General features: G+C 46.2%; 1 protein-coding gene across 1 annotated transcript; it reads right to left on the bottom strand.

The window, feature by feature from the left end:
• Positions 1-5,058: 5,058 nt before the first annotated feature.
• On the bottom strand, positions 5,059-10,936 carry LOC123043999 (zinc finger CCCH domain-containing protein 25). The gene is made up of 5 exons (XM_044466613.1): positions 10,463-10,936; positions 10,248-10,357; positions 9,961-10,148; positions 6,492-6,746; positions 5,059-5,835 (listed from the first exon to the last, which is right to left on the bottom strand). The coding sequence occupies exons 1-5, from the start codon at positions 10,633-10,635 to the stop codon at positions 5,248-5,250; spliced, it is 1,314 nt and encodes a 437-aa protein (XP_044322548.1). The 5' UTR covers positions 10,636-10,936; the 3' UTR covers positions 5,059-5,247.
• Positions 10,937-11,145: the final 209 nt, after the last annotated feature.

Genomic DNA, 11,145 nt, shown 5'->3' with positions numbered 1-11,145 from the left:
GTACCAAAGTGATCCCGGTATGGAACACTGGACAGCGGTCAAGAATATCCTGAAGTACTTGAAAAGGACTAAGGATATGTTTCTCGTTTATTGAGGTGCCGAAGAGCTCGTCGTAAAGGGTTACGTCAATGCTAGCTTTGACATAGATATGGATGACTCCAAGTCACAAACCGGATACGTGTATATTTGTAATGGTGGGGCAGTCAGCTGGTGCAGTTGCAAGCAAAGCGTCATGGCGGGATCTACATGTGAAGCGGAGTACATAGCTACTTCGGAAGCAGTGCATGAAGGAGTCTGGATGAAGGAGTTTATCACCGACCTAGGAGTGATTCCTAATGCGTCGAGCCCGATGACTCTCATCTGTGACAACACTGGAGCTATTGCCATTGCCAAGGAGCCCAGGTTTCACAAGAAGACCAAGCACATCAAGCGCCGTTTAAACTCCATTCGTGAACATATTCAAGATGGAGACATAGATATTTGTAAAGTACATACTCCCTTTGTTTCTTTTTACTCCGCATATAAGATTTGGTCAAAGTCAAACTACACAAAGTTTGACCAAATTTATATAAAAAAATATGAACATCTACAATATTAAAACTATGTGGTATGAAAATACATTTCATGGTGCATCTGATAATGTTGATTTCATATTGTCAATGTTTATATTTTTTAATATAAAGTTAGTCAAACTTTACAAAGCTTGACTTTGACCAAACCTTATATGCAGACTAAAAAGAAACTGAGGGAGTACGAATCTGAATGTCGCAGATCCATTGACTAAACCTCTCCCACGTTCAAAACATGATCAGCACCAGAACTCTATGGGTGTTCGATTCATCACAATGTAACTAGATTATTGACTCTAGTGCAAGTGGGAGACTGTTCGAAATATGCCCTAGAGGCAATAATAAAATGGTTATTATTATATTTCCTTGTTCATGATAATTGTCTATTGTTCATGCTATAATTGTATTAACCGGAAACCGTAATACATGTGTGAATACATAGACCACAACATGTCCCTAGTGAGCATCTAGTTGACTAGCTCGTTGATCAATAGATGGTCATGGTTTCCTGACCATGGACATTGGATGTCATTGATAACAAGATCACATCATTAGGAGAACGATGTGATGGACAAGACCCAATCCTAAGCATAGCACAAGATCGTGTAGTTCGTTTGCTAGAGCTTTTCTAATGTCAAGTATCTTTCCTTAGACCATGAGATTGTGCAACTCCCGGGTACCTTAGGAATGCTTTGGGTGTATCAAACGTCACAACATAACTGGGTGACTACAAAGGTGCACTACATGTATCTCCGAAAGTGTCTGTTGGGTTGGCATGAATCGATACTGGGATTTGTCACTCCGTATGACGGAGAGGTATCTCTGGGCCCACTTGGTAATGCATCATCATAATGAGCTCAATGTGACTAAGGAGCTAGTCATGGGATCATGTGTTACGAAACGAATAAAGAGACTTGCCGGTAACGAGATTGAACAAGGTATGAGGATACCGACAATCGAATCTCGGGCAAGTAACATACCAATGGACAAAGGGAATTGTGTACGAGATTGATTGAATCCCCGACATCGTGGTTCATCCGATGAGATCATCGTGGAACATGTGGGAGCCAATATGGTTATCCAGATCCCGCTATTGGTTATTGGCCGTAGAGGTATCTCGGTCATGTCTGCATGGTTCCCGAACCCGTAGGGTCTACACACTTAGGTTTGGTGACGCTAGAGTTGTAATGGGAATAGTATGTGGTTACCGAAGGTTGTTTGGAGTCCTAGATGAGATCCCGGACGTGACGAGGAACTTCAGAATGGTCCGGGGGTGAAGATCGATATATTGGATGAAGGGAATTGGAGTCCTAAATTGTTCCGGAGGTACCGGGTGACGATCAAGTGTGACCAAAAGGAGTTTCTGAGGCCTCGGCAAGCGTTTGGGGGACTTATTAAGGGGTTGTGCTTCCCTCCCACCCCATCTCACATGACCTGGAGAGGTGGGGGCACCTCCCCAAGGGCAGCCGCCCCTCCCGGCTTGTGGCCAAGTTTCCTAGGGGTGGGGGCGCCCAAACCCATCTAGGGTTTCCCCTGTGGCTGCCGCCCCTCCCCTAGGGAAACCCTAGGGTGCCTCCTCCCCCCCCCCTTCCCCTATATATAGTGAGGGAGAGAAAGGGATGCAACCAACCCTTCCCCTGGCGCAGCCCTGCTCCCTCCTACACCTCCTCCTCCTCCGTAGTGCTTAGCGAAGCTCTGCCGGAAAACCACGAGCTCCACCACCACGCCGGAGTTCTCCCTCAACTTATCCTCTCGCCGGAGACGTCCCCGGGCTGTACGTGTGTTGAACGCGGAGGCGTCGTCCGTTCGTCGCTAGATCGGATCTTCCACGATTTGAATCGCCACGAGTACGACTCCATCAACCGCGTTCCTTGCAACGCTTCCGCTTGGCAATCTTCAAGGGTATGAAGATGCACTCCCTCTCTCTCGTTGCTAGCATCTCCTAGTTTGATCTTGGTGACACGTAGGAAATTTTTTAAATTATTACTATGTTCCCCAACAAGAGATTTCTTGTATTTGATTGCAGGGTTGCTTGAGAGAGACTATCTTCATCCTACGCCTCCCACGGATTGATAAATCTTAGGTCATCCACTTGAGGGAAAATTGCTACTGTCCTACAAAACTATGCGCTTGGAGGCCCAACACGAGTCTACACGAATAAAGTTGCGTAGTAGACATCATATCTCCCGCCATACTTTCCCGCTTCTGTGTTCCCGCGTATACCTCGCACCGTCGTTTCCCGCCTATATCTCCTGCCATACTTTCCCGCTTCTGAGTTCCCGTGTACACCTCGCACCGCCCTTTCCCGCCTATATCTCCCGCCATACTTTCCCGCTTCTGTGTTCCACTCGCACCGCCGTTTCCCGCCTATATCTCCCGACATACTTTCCCGCTTCTGAGTTCCCGCCTATTCTTTTCTTCTGAACCTATAAAAAAAACCTACACACTAAGGTGGATACAGACTTCAGTGTAGTCTCCTAGTCTCCTCAAGATGTTCGGTTATCCTTTTGATCGTAGTTTTCACCCTAGTATGTCCCGATGTCTTCTGCGTTTAGCCGCCAATTTCAAGATAGACAATACAATAGTTTCATGGGATGAACTCATCAGTAATGACACTCTCATGAATGAGCTAAGTCACGCATTATCAAGGTGTGGGTGGCCTTCCAGGACCTTTGAGGAGATACGAAAAGAACTTCTCAGGTTGCATGGAAGATGGAAGAAGATAGAGCATAAGAGTGAACCAGAGCTGAAGTTTGCAGCAAAACATAGTTTTTTATGGACTGACGACGGCGAGGAGGAAGATGATATCTTCATGCCGCCGCTTCCGGGTTCTGCATCGTCCAAGGGCAAGAGTTTTGCATCGTCCAAGGGCAAGAGTTCTGCATCCTCGAAGGGCAAGAGTTCTGCATTGTCCAAGGGTAAGAGTTTTGCATCCTCGAAGGGCAAGAGTTCTGCATCGACGAAGGATGACGATGATGCCTTCATGTAGTTTTTAAGCTGTATTTTTAGTTTTCAAGTACAGTTCTACCGTTTAATTCAGATGTACTTGCATTATTAGTTTGTGTTGTCTTATTGTAGGGCATTATGTTCTATCTTAATTTCATGTTGTAGTTGTTGCACGACGTTCGATAATTAGTTTGTATTATTAAAGTGTTTTCGGGTGGGGAGAGAAGGAAAAATTGTCAGGAAAGAAAATGACGGAAATAATTTATGGCGGGAAAGAAAATGCCACTTTTTATTCCAAAACTATATTTTTTTTCGTCCCAATGCTTTGATCCGAGCAAGGCAAACTCATACCGACAAAATTCTAGGTGGAAAATACGCGTGATCCAAAATAGTGTAACCAGTGCATGCCTGAGTGCTGTCGCCCAGGCTGCAGCAATAGACTGAAGCAAAAGCAGCGTTGAGTGACTGATGCCGTCGCGTCCGCTCAAGCAAAAGGCAGTTGAGTCCCTAGGCAGCACCGCAGCGGAATCAGTGCAAGTGCATACAAAGCAGTGGCAAAAGCCAGCTCCCGGGTAGTAGCGAATCATCGCGAATAAAGAAATAAAAGGCACAGATTCCCGCCCGTGAAAATCAGCATCGTCCACGCCTGGTAATTATCGCCGTCTGCCACAGTAAAGGATGTCGGGCATGCAGCACCAGCAACAGCGAGGCCGCCTCACGCAGTGGCGGCATGGCCCCCCGACTGGGCCCGCGCGCAGCAGGAGCTGTCGGTGTGGTAGCGTCAGCAGCAATGCTAGCCGCCTCATCTAGTGGTGGTAGGGCCCACCTGGCCCGGCCCATTCCGTCCCGGCGTGAGGCACTGTGCGAGAGACGTTTTACCCCGGCGGCCGCCTCCTGGCATGGCGGCAAGGCCCGCCGCCTCCAGGCGTGACGGCAGGGGCCACGTGTCGCCTGCCGCCACGGCCGAGGGTGTCCTTTTTTGTCAATTTCATCCGGAGGGGGTCTCTTTTGGCAATTCCAGTAGGCAGAGGGTCTCTTTCGACAAAAAATCATGACCCACACACACCCACGAGATTACTCTCCCAACATCAAAACCCCTAGTTTCTTTGCACCCGCGGTTATCTAAAGTTTCATCTCCTCGACAATCACGTTGAGCATGATTGTAGGCAGCACGCTTTTGTGGCGAAAGACCCGAGCATTTTGCTCATTCCAAACCATCCAGGAAACAAGCATTATGAGGGAGGCCATGGCTTTTCTATTCGGGGTGTTCATTCCGGAGTGGTTGATTCACCGATCCTTGACGGTTTGCAATTAAAGGAAGTTGTCACCTTTCACCTTTGTTTTTCTGTCTTTTTATAATTATTTTTTCATACTTTGTTTATACTGAACACTTGTTGAGTAATGATTAAATTTATACAGTGCTCTAATCGTGCCAGTTTTATGTTAAAATTACAGGACGGGGGTGCTAGTAGTGCTACAACCGATAAAACTTTCCATAGTGGTACAAGATTCACCAGATAAGTGTAATAACAATAATGAACACTGCTGTGGAAACCAATGGATTGAGTTGAAACCCTGCAAAATCATCCATTGGCTAGTATGTTCAGAAACCTCGTAAATGAAAAGAACAAGCAAACACCAAAGGACTGAACATAATTGTTCACCTTGTACAAGTACAAACATCAACCAGATTAGAATAGCAACGGCAGAGCGTGCCCTGAAAACCCAAGTTTTATCTCTGCGATTTCCTGTACCATTCTTCCTCTTTGTCGCCTCTTCTCTCGTAACGGACACCAGAATCTCTGTCGTGCCTAGACCGCCTGCTCTCTGATCTATCTTCTCTTCGCCTGTCATCGCCCCTCTGCCTATCGCCTCTTGGTCTCTCCGGGGATTTCTCGTACCCGTTCCTGTCTCTACCTTTTATGTCTGATCTATCTTCTCTTCCCCTGTCATCACCTCTCTGCCTGTCGCCTCTTGATCTCTCAGGGGATTTCTCGTGCCCGTTCCTGTCCCTATCTTTTGTGTCTGATCTATCTTCTCTTCCCCTGTCATCGCCTCTCTGCCTGTCGCCTCTGGATCTCTCAGGGGATTTCTCGTGCATGTTCCTGTCCCTATCTTTTGTGTCTCTATCGCCATATCTTGTCCTAGAATCTCGGTCCCTGTACAACTCTGATCTTGAGGATTGACCATCCCTATCCCCTGATCTCGCCTCTTCTTTAGTCCTGTCAGGGATATTTTTGTGGCTCTTTGGTGGATCATGGTCATGCTGCCGCCTTGCATTGCTGTCCTCCCTAGAACGTCGATCAGTGTTTGCATTTCTCTGAAAATATAATTCACGATCAGAATTAGTTGCCAAGCAAGCAATGGCTTTTTACTGGAACGACTGAACAACATTACTGATGAACTATATGACAAGTATACGGACACATATTTCCAGCCTGGCAACAATAGAAAATGCGCACTGATAACCATAAATTGGTTAGTTATTATTACATTCAGAGAAGCATGCAACATGCTGTATAAATATCATAAATCCTGTCCATAACAACAATCTCTAGCATACAGCCATATCTAGCGCAATCTAATAGAATGGTGCTTGTGTCTCCAACAACAAATGTTAAAACCTCTGGCAATGTGCGAATGTTACTCCAAAACAACATATCTGCTACGGAGTTCATGAAATATATTTTGCAGATAATGACTCGTCCAAGTGAAGTACATGTAAAAACATGACAGTAAAGGCCTTACTGTGATAAGACAAAGTTTTCAGCATATCACCTCGAGAAAATATCAGTAGAAATACTCTAAAGGAACGTCATGGCAAAATGATAAGTAACTCATTTTCTATTAATAACTATAAACTGGCAATATAACTTGTTTATACGCGAAAAAACTTCTCATGGAAATTAACACAAGCTATGTCGTTTGTTGCTTGTGTACTTGGTAAATGGCTAAATGCACAAGCAGGACAGTTACCTGCTCATCATGTGAAAATCTGCAGGAAGCTCCGCGACTGCACTCGCCTTTCTGGAAAGCATAGCAGACGCCACGTCCCTGGACAGCTACCTGCTCATCATGCGAAAACCTGCAGGTATCTCCCCGACTGCATTCGCCTTTCTGGAAAGCATAGCAGACACCACGGGATTCCCCCTTATTTTGTGGACCACGGTGTCTGTCATGCTCCCATTTTGGGTCATCCTCCTTAGAACCCCAACCAGTGTTTGCATTTCTCTGAAATATAACCATGAGCACCAGAATTAGTTGGCAATCATGACGGTTCAGTGGAAGAATTTAAGAAGGTTACTGATAAACTATAAGGCCTAGTACGAAGGGCAAATGTTTCCTGCCAAGTAGCATCAACAATACCATAAATGGAGCATGTATTTGCAACGACTACTGTTTGTTACCCCCATTCTTTCATAGAATTCCGCAACATATGTTTTGGAAGGTAATAAGGTCATTTGACTGAAGTGAATTGATGACCACAACAACCGTAAGGCCTTACTGTGCAAGTATAAGTTTCCAGCATATCTTTATCTTGAGAAAATGTAGGTGCAAATTAATACCAGACCGTTATTTCACCGACCATTTCCACTACTATTAAAAGAGCAAACATAAATTTTCCTAAAGTCACACAGCAAACTGTACACAGGACCCTCCGATCAAATCAACTTAAATATATCCTACTGCCCATATTACGTCAATGATCTGCCATCCAGATCAACGTCTCAGATCCAATGTTCTGCCGAGCAGACGCCGTGATCTGCCGATCCTCCCGGCGCCCCGCGTCCCTGGATCCTCGCGGCCCACCCTGATTTGCGGATTGGTTTCCACCTGAATCATGCTTCCCCAACTCTTCTTACCTGCTACATTTGTTCCTGCAGGTCCTTGATGACTGTTGCATGTTGAGTTATTTTTGCCTTAGGAAGTTAGGAGTACGCTGCTCATGACAGCTATGTGATTCGAACCATGTTTTTTTTGCATCATGAAAATAGTTCAAAACATCTTCAGTGTTAAATTCCCCCTCTTAATTTCATTATCAAATGTAATGCTTCTTTACTACGACTTGTTTTTTTTGGGCTAAAGACGATATGCAACTATATAGTACTCCCTCCGGTCACTATTATAAGATGTTCTAACTTTTTTTCTGAATCGGATGTATATAGACGCGTTTTAGTATGTTTGTTCACTTATTTCAATCCGCATGTAGTCCATATTGAAATATCCAAAACATCTTATATTAGAGAACAGAGGGAGTACATATAGTGTACGTCTGAACCGTAGTTAAACTCCAAAAGAAGCTGTGAGAAACTGAGAACAGGGTAAAATTGTCCCTCGGTAGCAGTGCCCGCTGAGACTTCCATGAACACCTAAACTTCTGAAGATAACAAGCATCCCAAACCCAAGAGTGGACCGATTCAGTTCTTCCAAGGACCGCTATTCTCTCTCTCTTCGTTCCAAGTTTGTATCTCTGCCATGACGCCATGTTCACATGGACAATGCTTATGTGTATTAGAAGTCCTATCAAGTTCATAAAGACATTGTGAAATATTATTCTCTCTCTCTTCATTCCAATTTTGTATCTCTGCCATGTTCACATGGACAATGCTTATGTTTATCATAAGTCCTATCAAGTTCACAAAGACATTTTGAAATACTCATGATTTATTTGATTCCATTTTTGTTATACACTAGATTAAATAGAACCGTCCTTGATTTGTGACATATGTTGTACGATTGTGACTTGTTATTGGTCTGCTCGAACTTCACATGACATCCCTAAATATCACAACAAACCGAGCTGCTTATTGACTGCCATAAGATGTCTTAGACAGTATCTACAACATGTAAAGTTTCATGTTCATGTATAAATTCAATCTTTGCACAAGTGTGCTAATAGTTTGATCTTGGCATTAGGAGTCTCTGTTTTCGAGTCGAACGACTAGTCGCGACTAGTCGTCGACTAGTCGACAAGTCGTTACATGAAGGTCGACTCAACCTGTCGACTCGAATCATTGGATGAGTCGATCGACTCGATCGACTAGTCCCGACTAGTCTCGACTAGTCGCAGTTTTTGAGGCGAACGACTCGTTCAATCTGTCATGAAAGAGAAGTTGGGCAGAGAAAATGGAGCAGGGAAGGAGGGGTGGCTCCAGGGAAGGATGGGGGAGGCGGAGAGGAAGGGGTGGAGGCAGAGAAGCCATGGAGGAGGAGCTGCAGCAAGGCCATTGCGCCTGTCGATTCGTGCCTGGGGGCTGGAAGGGGAGCAGGTGAGAGAGAGAGTTAAGACGAGAGTGGATGGACGGTGAAGATTAGAGAATATGGATGGTCCAGATTGAGCTAGGCAGGCTAGGGTTTCATTGGGCCTTACTGGGCCAATATTGCCGTGTGGGCCAGTATTGAAGGAAGATTGGAGCGTCTGGAAACCTAGATCGAACAGTTCCAGCCCCCCTCCCCCGACCCAGCCCTCTTCTGCAGCAGCCGCCGCCCTGGCTTGCTGCTCGTCCCCTTCTCCCCTGGTTGCTGCTGCCTGCTGCTCATCCCTTGGTTGCCGCTGTTGTTGGGCTGCTCCTCCCATCTCCTGATGGCCTTGTCTTGGTTGGTTGCTGCGACTCCTCCCTTGGTTGCCGCTGGCTGCTGCTGGTCTGCTGCTGGTCTGCTCCCTACTGCTTAACTCACGTCGACTCATCGCATGTCGACTCGTCGACCATGAGTCTAGACTAGTCACGACTAGTCTAGAGTCGCCCCCCCTGAGCGACTCGTCGACTCATCGACTCGAAAACCTTGTTAGGAGTACATATTCGATTTCTATCAAGGATTTTTGGAAAGTGGTTTTGTGTATTATGTTTCGCTAATGTTAATTGATTGAGATTTTTTTGTCCTTATCCTTACCAAGGAAGGAATTATCAAGGACTACATATTTTTTATTTTTCAAAATAAAAATAGAATACAAATTCAAAAGCAATACTCATGTGTTCTATAGGTTTTTTTTTGAGAAATATGTGTTCTATAGGTAGAGACATGCATTGCACACGCTTACTAGTTGGAGTGAAATGCCAGGAACTAATTTTCTACCTAATAATTGATCTGGTTATCCTTTACTCATTCTGTAGTGAAAAAACTTCACTCGTGCAAATTACTATGAGGCAGGTTGTGAATTGCTTGTAGGCATTCCTAACGAATAATCAAAAATGACCTGGACCAATGCAGTGAAATATTGCTACATGCCAGGTAGTTAATTGCTTGTTTGCATTCCTAACGAATAATAAAATGGCTAGAAGCTATTTTTCTACCTAATGATTTGGCAATATCCTCCGTGCTCATGCTATAGTGAGAAAACATTACTAGTCCAAATCACTACGAGCATGATGATGAATGGGATGTGTGTATTCCTAGCAAAAAAAATTGAATAACAATTTGTAAACTGCAGAAGCAGGATAGATACCTGTTCATCATGGGAATATTTGCACGCATCGCCGCGGTTGCACTCGCCTTTCTGGAAAGCATAGCACACGCCGCGCTCCTCCCTCTTCTTCTGCAGCTCCTCCTCGTCCTCCTCCTCCTTCTTCTTGTACTTCTCCACATGGTCAACCCTGATGATCCTCCCAAGAACCTTAGCCCCATTCAAGTTATCTACACCGCACGAGATGAAGCGAAAATGTTATCACTTCAGCAAAGCAATTGGAATCACACACAGAAGCGACCTAGTAGGAAAGGGGAAAGGGGACTCACCGACAGCAAGAACCGTGCTCCTCTGGTCCTCATAGGCGACGAATGCGAAGCCCTTGGACTTGCCGGTGGCCTTGTCGCGCACGAGGTTCACGTCGACCACCTCGCCATACCTGAGAGAAGAGATCGGAAACCGGTCAAAATACTTCCCTGCCAAATCTGTCGGGAGGGGGAAACGGGCGGAAAAGCTAGGTCGGGGGGTGCGGTCTAATACTCACTGCGCGAAGACGGCGAGGAGGTCGCCCTCGGTGAGGTCGAAGGGGACGCCGCCGACGAAGACGTAGGCGGAGCCCCTGAACTTGGTGTGCCAGGATGCGTCCTCGCTGAGGCCCAACGCCGCCTCCTTCTGGTTTATCACCTGCGTCCGCTTCACCTGCGTCAGGGGATTCATCTTCCCCGATTCGCCGCCGCGGAGATAGGTCGGATCTCTCCCCTTCCTAGAGGGAACCGGCGGTGCTCGTGCGGAATCTCGGGCAGATTTTCTCGAAGGAGAAAGGGATTGGGAGATTTGGAGGGGAAGAAGATGGGGATTTTCTTTTTGCTTAGGGTTCTTGGCTAGTCCATAAAGCCTGGGGTCGGTCCTAGGGTGCAATCTCCACCGGTGGTAATGCCGCCCCCTTGCCTGTCTACGCTAACCCAAAGGGGGGACGAGATTTTTGAACGTCCGACACGCCGGCAGCGCAGGAGAGGCAGCAAGAAAGGAAACCAGCGAGGCCGAATTTCGTGTTTTGACCCTTTTTGGAAAGGATTTCAGGATCTGATCCCTGTTTGAATTTTTTTCGAAATTTGACCCTTTTGCTACCGTCAGGCCCTACGGCGGTAGGGTTAGATAGCTTACCGCCACGGCCCATGGCGGTAGGGGTGCGACAGAGGGGGACGGCGGCCGTTTGACTTCGCTGAC

Source organism: Triticum aestivum, chromosome 2B (genome assembly GCF_018294505.1).
Source record: "Triticum aestivum cultivar Chinese Spring chromosome 2B, IWGSC CS RefSeq v2.1, whole genome shotgun sequence".
In the NCBI taxonomy this organism is placed as follows: Eukaryota; Viridiplantae; Streptophyta; class Magnoliopsida; order Poales; family Poaceae; genus Triticum; species Triticum aestivum.
Note: the sequence above shows the minus strand (reverse complement) of the source record. Positions and strands in the feature narration are given on the sequence as shown.